This window comes from Corvus brachyrhynchos, unplaced genomic scaffold (assembly GCF_000691975.1).
Source record: "Corvus brachyrhynchos isolate BGI_N302 unplaced genomic scaffold, ASM69197v1 scaffold103, whole genome shotgun sequence".
Lineage (NCBI taxonomy): Eukaryota > Metazoa > Chordata > Aves > Passeriformes > Corvidae > Corvus > Corvus brachyrhynchos.
The window spans coordinates 6,203,966-6,219,265 of record NW_008237436.1 but is presented as its reverse complement, the minus strand read 5'-3'; the positions used below and the strand labels follow the sequence as shown (position 1 = coordinate 6,219,265).

The window sequence follows — 15,300 nt, the reverse complement described above, 5'->3', positions numbered from 1 at the left end:
AAAGGGAGTTGGCGCCGCCCCACCCGGCCGGGCCTGCCGCTGCTCCTGGGGAAGAGGCGGCTTCTGAGTGCGATTCCACAGCTGACACGCAGCTGCTGAATTGGAGCCAGCCTGAACGACCCTGTGATGGCAGACACGGGGGTTTGCAGATCTAACACCAGACACATCTATTGGCAAGGCTGACTGTATTTTTGTGAAGGCTGTGCACAAGCTGTGGCTGGATGGAAGGCAAACAAACACTTTCCAGAAAAAGCATGATGAATGAAATGGACTGAACATCAAGAAACCACACCATTTTTCTGTGACATCTTCCTAGAAGAGGGTAAAAGCCCAAACCAAAACCAACCTCAGCACAGAGAGCTCCAGGGACACTAATATAGGCTGTTTAATTAAACAACAAAAACCAGATCTGTTCTATTAGTTCCCACAAAAAGCTGTAAAGGGATTGGGAATCCAGCATTGACAATAAATCCTGGAGCCCATTTGAGCAAGAAACAAGGCTGCAGAAGGATCCAAAGCATCAAGGGAGAGATGAGCTGCTGCTGTGTGGCCCTGGCTCAGCGTAACACATGCTAGCCCTTGCCAGGCAGTGAACTCAACCATACCTCCAGAGTAATGGAGTAAGGGAGTGTCTGCAGGCTGTGCAGGGACCAGCCCCTCCACTCCAACAGTCCCCTGCCTTTAGGCCAGGGCCAGGGGAGTGGCAGCTTGCCCTTGCTTCCCTCTGAAAGCAGTGGGGCTATCTGATCTGCTTAGATGTCAGGGAGTGGTTCTTTGTTGGGCTAGACTGGCAAATAGCAGGTGCTTCCTTCTCCAGCCTGATGCCCTTGCAGATGTATGGTTTGCCATGTTGACAGTAATTTCCATGTACGTCCTTGCACTGTGTCACCAGTGGCACCACTGAGGAAAAAACAGAAGGGGAGCTGGAGGCTGCAGCAACAGATGCCATGTGAGAGATAAGGGGGGAACAAGAACAAGCCCCCTCATGCAAAGGTGAAAGACTAGGAATAGCCAGGGGAGTGAAGGAAATCCTGAAGTTAGTTTGAGATTCTGGAATCTTCTGGCCCCACTTAGACCTGTCTAATGCCTGAAATGGGAGTTGTGAGGGCTCTTTTCCACTTCAGTTTGCCATATCCTCTGTATTCCCCTTGTAAGCAGAATGATTTGGAATGTGTTGATCCTTGTTCTGGAAACTGTGTGTTTTTGAGCTTGACAGCTCAAAATGATGATGATGGCAAACTCAATGTATCTTAGAAAATGTGTTTATATAGGCTTTCTGTCAAGCACCGTTTAAATGCCATACATCATGATAAAAATGAAGGTGAAAGCAACTCTGCTAGGCCACTGCTGGGAAGACAGTGTCCTGGTTACATTAAAATATCTTTTGCTGTCAGATAAAGAATGCCTGCATTGAAAGGCCACCAGCTTTACAGTTAGTGCAAAATACGGGGATGAAAGGCTTTGGCAGATATGAAAGAAAATCCCAATAAAATTTGCAAGCAGAATATGCTCAAGTAAGAGCCGATCTGCATGTACTACCCAAGTGCTGGTTGTAATGTGCTGTACTGCAGTGGGGTTGCTCAGCTCACATCCACATTAGAGGAATGCAAAAGCAGTAACAACCCCATGGAGCACTTTTGTTATGAGGATGACATTTCGATTAGAAAAAAACTAAAAAGAAAGATTTGAGCTGCTAATTTTAGAAGCAATATTAGAGAAATGAAATACTTGGATGTGCATGATTATAGATAATTTCAAAATAACTTTAAAATGAAGGATTTCTATAATATCTGCAAATGGCGTTGTCTTTGTCATACATGCCACATTGATGGTCTCTCCTATAACATTTTCAGCAGTGAATGTAAAATCTCCATTAACTGCACAGGCCTCACACTTTCCATAGACATCAAAGATTCATGGTATAGGACAGTGGTGAGGTAGCAGACACTCTCTGACATTCTGCTATGCCTAAGAGGACTCATAAGAATTTAGTAAGAAGGTAAAATATGCTGCTCTGTGTCCAAAAGTCTGTCCAACTCAGCAGCTCATCTCTGATGTGACTTACAGATGCTTAAATGAACCTAAGAACAGGCAGGCACACCTGGAGCGATGCAGTCAAGCATCCTTGAACTAAAGAACACTGAAACTACACTTTTTAATTTCCACTTGTGGGCCTCATATAAAGAACCTTTGTTTTGTTTACTGTAGCATGGAAATTATTTCATCTCCTGGACAGCTTTCAACTTTTTTATCCTTTTAAGCACCGTGACCATTTATTATCAGCCACATCAGTTTTCTGTTGCATACCCATTATTAACAATTCTGTTACCGTCTGCTTAGCTCCAGACTCAGCTGGCATACCTGATATCCAACCATAGTGCATAAAGCACTCTGCCATTGGCAGGAGGCACAAAGTAGTTTTCACTGCTTGGTCTAAGCATTGCCAATGCCTAAGGTTCCCAGTTAACTGTTTCCTGAGCTTCTGATACTGTGGATTGCTTCGTAAGCAGGATGTTACCTGCTCTAAACTAAAATGCAGCCAGGATATCTACCAGTTCTGTAACGTCATTAATATTTCCACCATTTTAACAGGAACTCCTTTGCAATTCTGGCTGATTACCATTAAGTTTTGGCAGGTTTTTACTATTCTATTTATTGTTTTGGTCAGCCGTTTTGCCCTCTTAATGGTAATTCCTTCTGTTAGGCTGATGCTGACACTGGGATATATGGAAGAGGCACCAACACAGAAATGTCAAGATGCTTGAACCATCCAACTCTGCTGTTCCTGGCTCATTCCTGGTCCTCCTGACTGCAGTAGCAAGTTAAACATGCACTGTATGGTCAGAACAGGTTCAGTTCATTGTCCTACTTTAGGCTCCATCAATCAAGCCTTAACTGATCCCGAAACAGCCAGGGCCAGATGATTTCAATATTGGCTTCTCCATTAGGTGAAGCATTTATCTCCCCTCCCTCTCTATTGGTATCTTTCCAATTAATTCTTATTTCTTTTCCAGTCTAGTAAAGTGGATGGCTGAAAGTTCCTAAGGGTCTATATTGTGTAGTTGTAGTTAATGTTTGTTGTAAGCAAAAAACATTTATCAAATACATTCTGGTCACCACTGTGCTGCAGTCCTTTTGCCTACAGTTTAACTGCAGAGAAACCAACTGGGTCTCTACTCCTGCACCATGATATCAATTTCTTCTTTAGACAAAACAGGTGGTGCCTACTGTCTGATGTGAGAGGTGGAGAGGACAGCTGTGTCTGGTAGAAGTAAACATCCCTAAGATCTCCTTCAGGATCCATCTGACATGCAGGACTGCAGTCCTGCATAGTATAAAGGAAGTAGCCTCACTCTTAGTCATTTACCTGGATATCAGTCACTGGCCCATTTCTTTTAGAAGCCACACTTGAATGGCTACGGTACATGATAGCCAGTCCTACGGTTAGAGATGTAACTCATTCCATCAATTTGTATGCCTGGAAAATAAGCTGGGTGTTCAAGAAAACCATTCAGACAAATTAAGATAGACATTTTACAGAAAAATTTAATTTGGAAAATGAGACAGTCGACCATTTTCTTTTAGCCTGTCTGAAACAGTCAAACTGGAAATACAGAACTGTGATTGTGCATCTGATTTTTCAGTTATTTAATTCAAGGATTAGGACCAAGCTTCTAAAAAAAAATCTAGGTTAACATAGCTTCTTACTTTCATAGTAACTTTTACCTCTCCCAGTTAATGATTGCTAACTCAAATATTAAGTATTTACATCCATTTAGCAAGATGAAATGTAGAACCTCTTATAATCCATACTGCATTTTGTTCCCCAAAACTGAGTGTGTACTACGATAATAAAAGGCAGTGTGTCAGAAGAGAGTGCAGTATAGATAAATTAACTTGAAGGTCACTCTGGCTTTCACATTCAAGAATTCCTGTTAGCTCTTCTTTCAGAGTTTTTGTCTGTAGTGCCTGGTATTTCCTTCTGCAGTGTTAGTAGATGCAGGGGATCCACAGCAGTTCACCTTAAGTTTGCACAGGTTTAGTCAGTGTCATCTGTCATCTCTTTGCACTGGAACATACTTAAATCTTGTATTTGCAGAAAGGATATAGCTTTGTTATTTGAAACAGAATGGGGAATTCAATGAAATGAAACAACCAACCATTCTTTTTTTAAAAAGGAAAATTTATTTATGGCTACATACACCACATATAAAATTAACATTTAACTGAAACATGTAATTGTTTCAATCATTTATGACTAAACACTTACAATGTTGACTACAAAACTGTACAGTTTATATTTAGTAACCAATTCTTACAGCATAGTGCAATTGTAACATTTTATAAAGAAAATAATTTGTGCCTTTTTTAAATAAAGTGCATTAAATTACTATCTTGTTTACAACAAGAAGCTCTGTAGTTGCAATTCAAAGCTTTAAGCTTAAGGGAAACTGAGGCAAAGATGTTTCACTTCCTTTTAAAATCACTTCATACACTGGCAAGCTATGGTTCAAACTTCAACCACAGTTAAATAAACAGAAACCAAACCAAAAACCTAAATTAGTATAAGAAATAACTATAGGCCCTTATGTATGAAACCAGTAATTGGTTCTCATGAAAAGCACAACATGCAGGATTTCAATCCACCTGGCTCCTAGTGGGACGTGTAGCATGAGAACTATCCTCCATGCAGATGCTTTTGCTAAAGCTTTTAGAATTCAGCACGGAACTACACTGCAGTCAGTAGTATCGAGTGTCTGCCTGAAATGTACAATGTTTCCTAGGAAAAGTTCCCTCTGAGGATTTCATGAGATGAACGTGATAAACTACAGGTTATCTTTAATTGCATTTGGCAACAAAAAATGTGGGGGTCTAGTTAGTAAGTCTAGAAAATGACAAGTGGTTCTACTAGCCCGGGGTATTCCAAATTTCATGGCCTGAAGCTAAAGACAGTTTACAGTGTTATTTCAGAGGCACACTTATAGCACTTATCCTATGAAATTCCATTTGTAAACGCATTTACAATCAACTTTTGTAGATTTTGGCTGTGACAGTAAAGCTCAGACCAAACAAAGGAGGACTTTAGCCCCAAAGAGGAAAAACCTATAGACATCAAAATGGATAGAGGTGTAATTTGTCTCTCTAGAAACAATGACAAAACCAAGAATGCCCATTTCCTTTGGTTGGCCCTGGCTGAGGCCCAACAGGAAAGTCTGTACTCTTCTCCTCTTCCATACATATATGAGACTGCTATCAGCTTCAACCATAAAATGTATTTGAGCACATGCAAATAACCCTAAAGACTGCCTATTTTGCTGTATGTGTATCACAGGCAATTTACCTGCCGCTTCAGCTGCAATCCTCATTCCACACTTTTGGCACAAATCACACACACTGCTCCTGCATTCTGGAAAAGTGCATTTTCTTCCTAGTGGGACCAGCCTGACTTCAGAAGTAGATTGCTGTACCTTCAGCTGCTCGGCTCTGGGATAGCTGCCGTGTAAAAAGCTGTGTGCTGGAGCGTGCTAACTCCCAGCAACCACTTAACCCTCCTCCTCCTAGACTAAGGAAAGTCTCTCTGCTTACACTGAGAGGGTGATACAAAAGAAAAGAGCTCCAGTTTGCCTGGAATGTGGTTGAAGAAGGCTCCCTACTTTCTGTCACACCTTCAGAAAGCTCTGTGCTGAGAGCAGAGCTCCCTTCCAAACCCACCATGCTGTGACCTGTGACCAACACTGCAGAAACACCTCACCTCTCTGCTCTTTTCTTGTGAGCCCTCTGGGGCAGAGGCACCATGAGGTGGACTGAGTGTTGCTCATATATTGAGGGACTACACTGTCAGAGGGCAACCAAAGAGTGGCAACACAAAAACCTATGGATGTGGCACAACTGCTCACACTCCACGGGGACACAACCTTTTGTCCTTTTCTGGATGTATTTCAATTTTTGAAGGGCCAGGTCATGCTGCTTTCATTTGCATACTATAAAATATCTCTTCCCTGAAAGCAGGGGAAGCCAAATTCCTGATTATTTTGATGGGTTTAATCTTAGTGAACACTGAAGTAAGAGGAAAATTCTATGGGACCATAAGTAATCAGTGCATTAGAGCTCTATACCTTGGCCCTAGATCTTAGAGGTCCTAGACCTTTTTCCCAGGAAACCCCTGAAGCATATATGTACTTTGTGTGCCCTTTAAAAATGAATGCGTAAATTTTTTTAGAAACTCTAATATTCCCCAGGTGAGCATCAGGCAGTGAGAAATGTCCACCTGTGTCCCATGACTGTGTGGAATCATGATCTGGGCAGTCCTGTTAAAGGACTGTTTAAGTTAAAGACAGAGTTTACAGCGTTATTTCAGAGGCACATTTATAGCACCTATGCACCAAAGCACCTATGAAAGACAGAAAAAGAGTGAGAGACAAAAGGGAACAATGTGTGGATAAAGATGTAACTGCTCTGTAGGCCCATGCTTGTGACAAATATCTTTCCTGAGTTCTATACCACCTGCGGTCATAGAACACATTCCTGTAATCTCAAAGCTGGCAGTGGGATTTGTCCAAATTAAAGCCATGATAATTTGCTTCCCCTCCCAAACCTCTAGCCTGTCTTTGTTTGTTGAAATATCAATTACTGCTGGATCTTTCAGTGTTTGTATGACTCATGCAAGTTGGGCAATATTTTTCCTTGATCATAAGAAACTGCCTCAGCAAAGAGGTTACACTTTAACCACATCCACAACGAAGGTATAGAGCATGATATATGGCGTGTCATACATATAAAAAGTAACTTAATTAATTGTAATAATTATGTATGTGTATATATATATATAATATTTAAGTATGTAATTATGCTATTTAAAAGTGATAGCTCATCATACTTAATCAAGTTAATGGCATACTAAAATATTCTAAGAAACTGTTTCTCTACTCAGCACGTAATAAAACTAGTATGTTAAACCTGGACATAGGTATTTCCTTTTAAGAATGAGTTTATACTTGAAAGAAAAAATAAAACCTCTATTTTGCTGGCTTCTATTTCTTCAAAGTGGAAGCCCCCTCCATATTCTAAGGTAAATCATTGCAGGATGCAGTCTTCAGCATGTGCAGTTAGTACTGGCTTGCTTTTTCCTACAGAAACCAGGAGTAGGCCTGTGGACATCGTGGTAGACCATATGGTTGGGATCAAATGGTTAGAGGAAAAAGAATACTACCAGCGTAAAAAAACCAGTAGCAGTACACTTGCTTTCCCTCCCCACAGGTGAATCAGATATTTCCTGTACAAGGCAAATGCTCACTTAAGTTGTTCAATGAAAAAGGACTGCTGATATATTTGAAAGGGTTATAACAAACTATTAAAAACTTTGTATATCAGCTTTTTCCTAGGAATGCACCACTGTACTTACGAGGCTGGAAAAAACCTTTACGATCATTGAGTCTGCAAACCAATGCCTGCCTTGAAACAAAAAGGACTGCACCAGACATCTTACTGCCGGGGGCTGCAATGGTGGGGACGTGAAGGAGAAAAAAAAATAACCCAACCTCTAATCCTATGGCCACCAGTTAAAATAGTAATACTCCACACTTGTAATTCAAGGAAGCCCCCAAATGTGCAATGAATGTCCGTAAGTACTCCATGCTTTTTAGAAAGGTCTGGGCTACTTAGAAATATCAGATAACTAAATCAGTTCATCAGTTCTGGGACATAACACACTTTCCCCTACCTGGGAGGGGGAAACATGTAATACTATCTTGTCCAATTGAACATCTGGCATGTCAGCAAGTGTGTAAAAATTGCCTTGGCATATGTAAAGTGCAAAACAAAGGCTTGGGGAGGTGAGGACAATTTCTTTAAAAGCTAATTCAAGGAGTTTGTGACAGCAACTGTAACTGATCATTGTTTTAAAATGAGTTTTACTCTCGCAACCTATTTACAAAGAATCTCCACTGGAAAAATCTCCCCCCGTCCTTTCCATGGGGCACTGAATTAGTTGGCATCACAGCAGTGACACACTAATTAATTGCAATATGGTTTCATCTAACCTACATTCAGGTTTGATTTTTTCCCTTCTCTTTTGTAAGAAGTTAACAGTGAAATGTGCAACTCTTTCTTCTTGGGGGGCTTACAAGATCACAACAATTTTGTGAATAAACTGCAGCATGGACTTTTTTAGTGCAAAGGCATATTGTTTTCAAAGAAACATTTACTACAAAGGTACAGGCTTAGCTGCTCCCCAAAAGAAACAGAAATACATAATGACTTACTGCAAAACAATCTTCTGGTGGTCCCACTTTGAATTTTCAGTATTTTTCCACAAAAACCCTCTTCTGATTTCAAGTGGAGCCATGCAAGACTGTGCTAACAAGAAAAGTAATAATCTGAATAAAATATGGAAAATATTTTCAAGGAAGGTGGGCCTCACTTCTGATCATATCTCCTCTCTGCTCTCTGAACATCCCTCAAGAGGGGCAGCTGTACTGCCAGCCTCAAGGACACAGGACTGCTGCACCACACCCCAGAACAGGCACAGCCCCAGGGCCCTCCCAGGTGCTCTGTGTACCTTGGGTAAGGTTCCAAATGGACAGTTCAAAATAACCTTCTCACAGGGGATGCATTTATTCAAGCATCCTTCCTGGCCAAGCTCAAGCACCGAGTGACTGAACCTGGCTGCCATAAAGGCTTCCATCTCTTATCTTTCCTCATCCACTTAATATGAAAGCAGATATCCGTGCAGTTCATCCAGATTTCTGATCCATTAAAAGGAACTGCACATTCTTGATCTGAAGAAGAGAGAAGCACCCAGTTTTAAGGGGTAATTTCCTCTTGTACCAAAAAACTATTTCCAGAGAGGAGACTTTTCAAGTTTATTGGGAGTACCATCATTCTTTTATTGACAAATGAGGGAGATACACATGCCTAATTTATCTTTCCTGACCTATTGCTTATTCATGAGATATAAATTATACCACTCCCTTTTAGTTCCCTATAAGCAGTGATTGAGGGATCTTACTTTTTCTCCATTGAACATCTCTGGACAACCGCTAAGCCAATCTAGAACTGTTCAGTATCTCAGATAAAATTACAGGATAGCTGGTGGGTTTTTAAATAGCAACTACTCTGTCCAATTCTTATTTTTATTTATTTATTGTACATAGAAAAACCAGACCAAATATATAGTTTCTCTTCATAAAAGTCAGGGTCAACATTCTGAAAACATTGTTCTGAATGTTACAGAACCGCCTTTTTTTTTAAAGTAATGAGTGTGTAGTTATGCTTCAGGGGCTTGATTTGTAGCAATGCTATTTTATCCCAGCTTCCAGTCACACAGCAGGTTGCTTATCACCTTGGGGAAATGAAGTCACATGTATTTTATTTTTAAAAGCTAAAAAATCCCTAAGAAAATGAAGCAAGAGAATAATAGCTCTTTGGGGACAGCATGAGCCCTGGTATAAGCCAAAGTTCACTGCTGTCCATGGAGGAGTTTTAGTGACTCCAAGATGCCTCAAGGCTGGTCCCTGAACACTAAAGGATGGATGCAACTGCTGAGTGTCCATGGCAGGAAGATACAGCAGCAGTATCAGGCCTTTCAGCTTGCTTCCAAAGAGCCTGGGTATTGGTAGGGGTTTTCTCCACTGGTATCATAAACAAGCTGTCTTCAGAATGGGCTAGCACCATTTATCATAGCCATCTTGATGAGCATGACAAATTCGGGTATTCCTGGGATTAAGTTACAACTGGAAATCCTGAACACTATTAATTTATCCACAGAATGCTGTACAGCTAAATGCCAAACAATGAAAAGAATAAAACTCCCCACTGCAGTATATAATTCTTTCAGCAAATAGCACAAATTCAGGATCCAAGAATTAAGGTAAAATGTTATTGCTGTGTAATTCTATTCAGGAATTCAATGATTACAAAACAAATCAACCAGAAATAATGTCCCACATCGGTCTGATAGCATCTGCTTAACAAAGGAAGACTTACGCTTACTGAAAGTTCTTATGCAAGTTACTTTTTTTTTGTCTAAAATATATATTGCTTCCTCTCTATTGCTCTGAGTTTATTCAGCAATTTATAGTATCCACATCATGGAGGATTTTATTGCTCTTGTGCTAAAAACATATTTCTCCTTATTGCTGAAATACTACTATTGGGGGAAACGGTTTAAAAAAAAAAAAAGAAAAAAAAAGAAGACAATTTTAAAAAATCCTCTCCCAAGCTTTGAGGATAAATGTATACCTAAATAAAGTTTTCCCATCAGGATACAACATGTTATTAACTTTGGGTCAAGTGTGTTAATAAATAAACATGAACTTCTATTCTTTAAACCAAATTACGTGTTAAAAAACCCCCAATCTTTTGTCATTACAAAGGAGATATGAAAGCGACTTCACTGTACACAGAATGGTGAATCTAATCCCCCTGGTCTTATGCACTGTTGTCCTTTGATGGGACAACAAAATATCAGAAACTGCAAATTGGCTGGATTTCTGCCAGTTTCAGGAGGGCCTTGGATGGATCTGGCATCTCACCATACAGAACGGGGGCCTCCCCTGTCATTCTGAGGGGACAGCAGAGAGTTGCTTAATTCTGCAGGGTCTGAAAGGTCACTGGCTGTCAAGCACTTCTTCTGTGCAAGTGAGGTAGGCAGCTTTGTACCCACAGCTCTGCCCCTATTTCCCAGAGCTCAGTCAGAGGTGTGTTATGTAGCACCCATCCCAGTGCTGCAGACCATGGTAAAGTTTGGCCAGACTGCAAAGTTTTGAGCTGCAGGCAAACCTATGTCATTGACTTTCAGTAGGATTTTCTGGCCTATACTGCACAGTCTCAATTTAAGAACATATTTCTGGAAGAGGCAAAATCCTCACTGGAGGTCACAGCAGTAGCTTGGGAGGCAGAATCATGTTTCTCATCTGTTTGTGGTGGAAGGTAACCATGCACAACTCCTCAAACAAGGGCAAATCACATCCCTATGAGCTAGCTTTGTGGGATTGCTATAATTAATCCTTCTTTCCTCCGTTTGACTTGCTCTGCTCCTCAGGAGAGAAGCTTCCAATTACAAATCTCTCTGCTCTGGCACAAGGAAGAGGTCGGCTCCCCCGGCACACTGGAGAGCCTCTGCGGAATTGAGCAGCCTGTAGAGTGAGGAAGATGACAAGGACACGAGGTGAAACAGCATGAGAAGAGGAGACAACATTATCTCCCTCTGTGCTGTTTTTCTCTGGCTTCCCTACCACACAGGTGTTGCCTAGAGAAAAACACTAATGCCTGTGAGGTTATCCAAGAGGATGAGAACAGGTCTGCATAAGGAAAACAACAGTTGCCCTCAGGACTGAATTTTCGTCACAGTTGTAGCTGCTCATCTTCATCATACTTTTAGCAATTTGATACAGAAGAACAAACAAGGGAAAAAGCAGGGGGAGCAAAGTTTGCATGACTTTAACTTATTTTTTCTTTTAAAAGTACCATCCTACATTACTTAGCCTCTCTACATTATTCATCTCATGACTTTTACTGCCATTATTTCCCAATAGTTTGCATACTTGCAAAACTGCACACATTTGTAGCATGGATATTTATGAAGTATTTCTTATACAAAAAATTGAAACAAAATTCAATGACTAGAGTTTCAGTATCATTCATAAGTAGATGAAGAACACCAATACCCTACACTGAGCAGAGGTTATAGTCTAACTTTGCTGAGCATCTGTAAATCACAGGGAAGCGAGGGGAGCTTCAAATTCACAGCTCTACTGGGTCATGCCATGCAATTATTAAACTAATCAGATAACCAAGTAAAAACCAAATATCATGAAGGTTGAACCAAATAAATAATGGAATTTAAACGCAGCATTGCAACTAAAATTAATTATTGCTCATAAAAATCTCTACAGAGCCTTGTTTACAGACAACTCACATTTGAGATTCAGCTTTGTGTATAGCATATGATTCTTAACGTCACAGAAACTTTGCCACAAAAAGCTACAGTCATCCAGATGTCCACATGAAAAGGACAGATTCCATTTGGAAAAATCCAGACCAGCAGCACAGTTGTCTCTACTATCTCTACTACACAGGTATATTTTTTCATTGAACTGTAAATATTGCTATTTTTACATTTGAGTTTTGGATTTTTTTTTTTTTTAATGGAAGGTACTGAAGCAACAATACAATATGCAGACTTTGACATTCAAGGGAGTATAACCTCCTACTGATGCCAGGGCATGAACACACTGAGCTCCCATCGACACTAATGGAAGCAGTACTCTAAACTCCCATGCACTGACATGAGGGTACACCGTAAGTTTCACGAAGACAAGTGCCAGGAAGATTTTCTCTCTGACAATCAAGTCTTCAAATCAGAAAACAATGCTTTATTTCTAGTGCATTCTAATGTGGCTTCAGTGGAAGGTTAGAAGCAGTTTGAAATTTAACCATTCACGAGAGGAAGCTCTGCTTTCTAGACCAGCACTATAATGAAGTCCTATAATTAAGTGAACTGACGTGTGTACAGTGCAAAGAATGAAACTTCCAGAAAAGGAGAAAACACTGTTTCATCTTGCAGTTCTGGTTGCATATAACTCTGAACCAGATATGCTTTGAGAATTTATAAATGTTGGTATTTAAAATTACATAGGAGAACAGTGAAAACAAATGGTAATAGTTTTGACTTGATAACAAATGTAGGGGAACCATTTCATGTAGTGCTAAAAACGTGCTGCACACAATTTGTAGGTTGTTTTATGAAACATTTCTTATACTCTTCTGAAAAGATAAACTTGTCTGAGAAACCTAGTTTTCAATCTATTACAAATGCATAGCCGAAAGAGGCCATATTATTTCATCAATTTCAAAGATACCCCTGTCAGTTTTAAAATCAACAGCATAGCTCCAATGTCCAACATGCAAGTGAAAACATACGTCTGACTTTTGAAAAGGAAAGCAACGCATATCTCTTGCTTTAACACCCAGCCACATGAGAGAACAGGTAACTCTTGAAAACAACTGTCAACCTAATTCATGCTGAGATGTAAAATAAAAAGCTGCACAAATACTTTCTCACTTAGAGCAAATTTGTTGCACTGAGATTATTACAATAAATACCATATAAATCAGTACAATTGGCCATTATTTTGAAGAGTATTCTCATGATATACAGATGGGGTAACAGGACTTGGTTTGGTTTTTTTCCATTTTAAAAAAAATTAAAGAGGAAAAAATATCCTAACAACAGATTGTAACATGCAGTATGACTAAACTCAATCACCTAAATGATTTTAAAGAAGTATGCTATTTCAATCTAATTTTAATTAGAAAATTTAATGTAAAATCATGGCAAACATGGCAAAGTCTGGGTAATATGACAAAAAGGACCCTGAGCAACATCATAAGTCTGTAAGAACACTGATTATTTTGATTTTGGAAATCTTCCTTAAACCACTTGATTGATTTCGGTCGCTGGGGTTTTCTGTTTACGAAAAGGTCCGTCCATCCTGTGGTTTTTATGTGAACCCATCACACACCATTTAATGAATGCATCTAAACCAAAGACAGAATGTCTGGAAAGTAACATGTTAAGGAGCGTCCTCCTGGCTGCCAATCAGACATCACTGGGTGATCTTGCCCTCTGAGACAGGTTAGAAGGAATACAACCACAACAGACGAGCCAAAGTGCTTTCTGGATCTCCTGGTTTCTAAAAGCATATATTACAGGATTGATGATGGAATTGTAGGTAGCTGGCAGGAGGGTGGCATAGGTGTATATAGAAGGATAGGTGTAATCTGCTATTAAAGAATAGAGTGTAAAAGGCATCCAGCAAGCAGCAAAAGTCCCCAAAATAATGGCCAAAGTAGACACTCCTTTTCGGGTGGTCACATAGTGGGAAGTGGCCAGGAAATGGTGTTGCAAGGCAATCTGATGGGCATGGCGCATCACAATTTTACAGATCTGAATGTAGAGCTGCAGCATGAGGGCAAACATAAGCAAGAAAGAGACCGAAAGGACAGCTGCATTATTTTTAGTGAGTGGTCTGATAACACTGCAGGTGGATTCATCTCTGAGGCAGTTCCAGCCCATTACAGGCAGCAGTCCAATACAGATAGATGCTCCCCAGAGCAATATAAGCATGACATAGGTAAAAGTGACAGTCCTCTCTGAATTGTAAGTCAGAGCATAATACAGGGAGAGGTAACGATCAACAGTGATAGCCAGCAAGCTGCCAACAGATGCTGAGAAAGAGGCAACAATCAGTCCAATCGTAACCAGTTTCGTAGCTTCTGACTGCAGAAGGTAGGCAAAAACAAAATTGATGATCAATCCAATGCCTGCTAAGAGATCTGCCAGCGCCAGGCTGCCTATCAGGAGGAACATGGGGGCGCGAAGACTGGGATTATGGAAAATGATCAGAACCACAACGGCATTTTCGCAGGAGATAAGGGTCCCTGAAGTACACAAGACAATGTCCCAGGGGTTTACCAAAAGCTCTGGCTTAGGGTCTACGGCAGGAACCAGGGAGGAGCCTGCAGCTGAGGCATTCTCTGTAGAGCTGGCTTCTATATGATCCTGAGGCAGCCAGCTCAAATTAACCTTCAGATCTTCATTCATTTTAACCCCTGTCTTCTTCAACAGAAAGACATTATTTTTAATGTTCAGCCACAGCACTGGATACATCACCCCCCGGAGCATGCAACGCCCTAGACAGGAACACCAGCCTGATGTGCAGGCAGGCACTTGTTACATAAATGTGACAATAGAAAATAAAAACAAAAACGGGGGATGGGGAAGGATATTTTAAACTGCCCGAGATTATCCTCCAAGGGACCGATGCACGAAGGCTGAGTGATCCTTAGGGTAACCTGCACAGGGAAGGAGGCACGGGCACGGGAGGCAACCCATAAAGCAGCTAAAGCTCCCTTTAAGCGCCGCAATTTGGGGTGGGGGCCGGCTGCGGGGCGGCGTAAACCCCGCTCTCCTGCAGCCGCGATTCGAACGCGGGATTATTTCTGGTCACGGAGGGAGCGGACAGGATGAGGAAGGAGGAGGGAAAGGGGAATATCTTTCACCGACCCCCAGTGAGGAAACCCCGCCCGGGCTCGGGGGAGAGTGGGGCGATATCCTCTGAGAACTTACAAACTCGACGCGGACACCACACACACACCCCCCCACCCCGACCCCACGCACGCCCAGCGGCGGTTCACCTGGGCTGTCCCCCGGCGGGTCGGAGGAAGGATGGAGGAAGGAAGGAGGAGGAGGAGGACGAGGCACGGAGGGGTCGCCGCGGTCCCTTCCAGGCGCCAGCG

The 15,300-nt window shown here is 41.2% G+C and overlaps 1 protein-coding gene across 3 annotated transcripts in view; it reads right to left on the bottom strand.

Annotated features, from left to right (window-relative positions):
* Positions 1–15,294, bottom strand: part of GPR12 (G protein-coupled receptor 12) — a 20,727-nt gene extending 5,433 nt beyond the window's left edge. Inside the window, exons 1-2 of one of the 3 annotated variants that reach the window (XM_017731384.1) lie at positions 15,199–15,294; positions 4,163–14,620 (exon numbers count right to left, since the gene is read on the bottom strand). In XM_017731384.1, the coding sequence (XP_017586873.1) occupies positions 13,601–14,605 (1,005 nt within the window). In that variant the 5' untranslated portion in view covers positions 14,606–14,620; positions 15,199–15,294 and the 3' untranslated portion in view covers positions 4,163–13,600. Of the gene's footprint in view, positions 1–4,162; positions 14,621–15,198 lie in introns of those variants that run through there. The other 2 variants (XM_017731383.1, XR_001861120.1) reach the window with 2 other exon arrangements.
* Between the last annotated feature and the right edge of the window lie 6 nt (positions 15,295–15,300).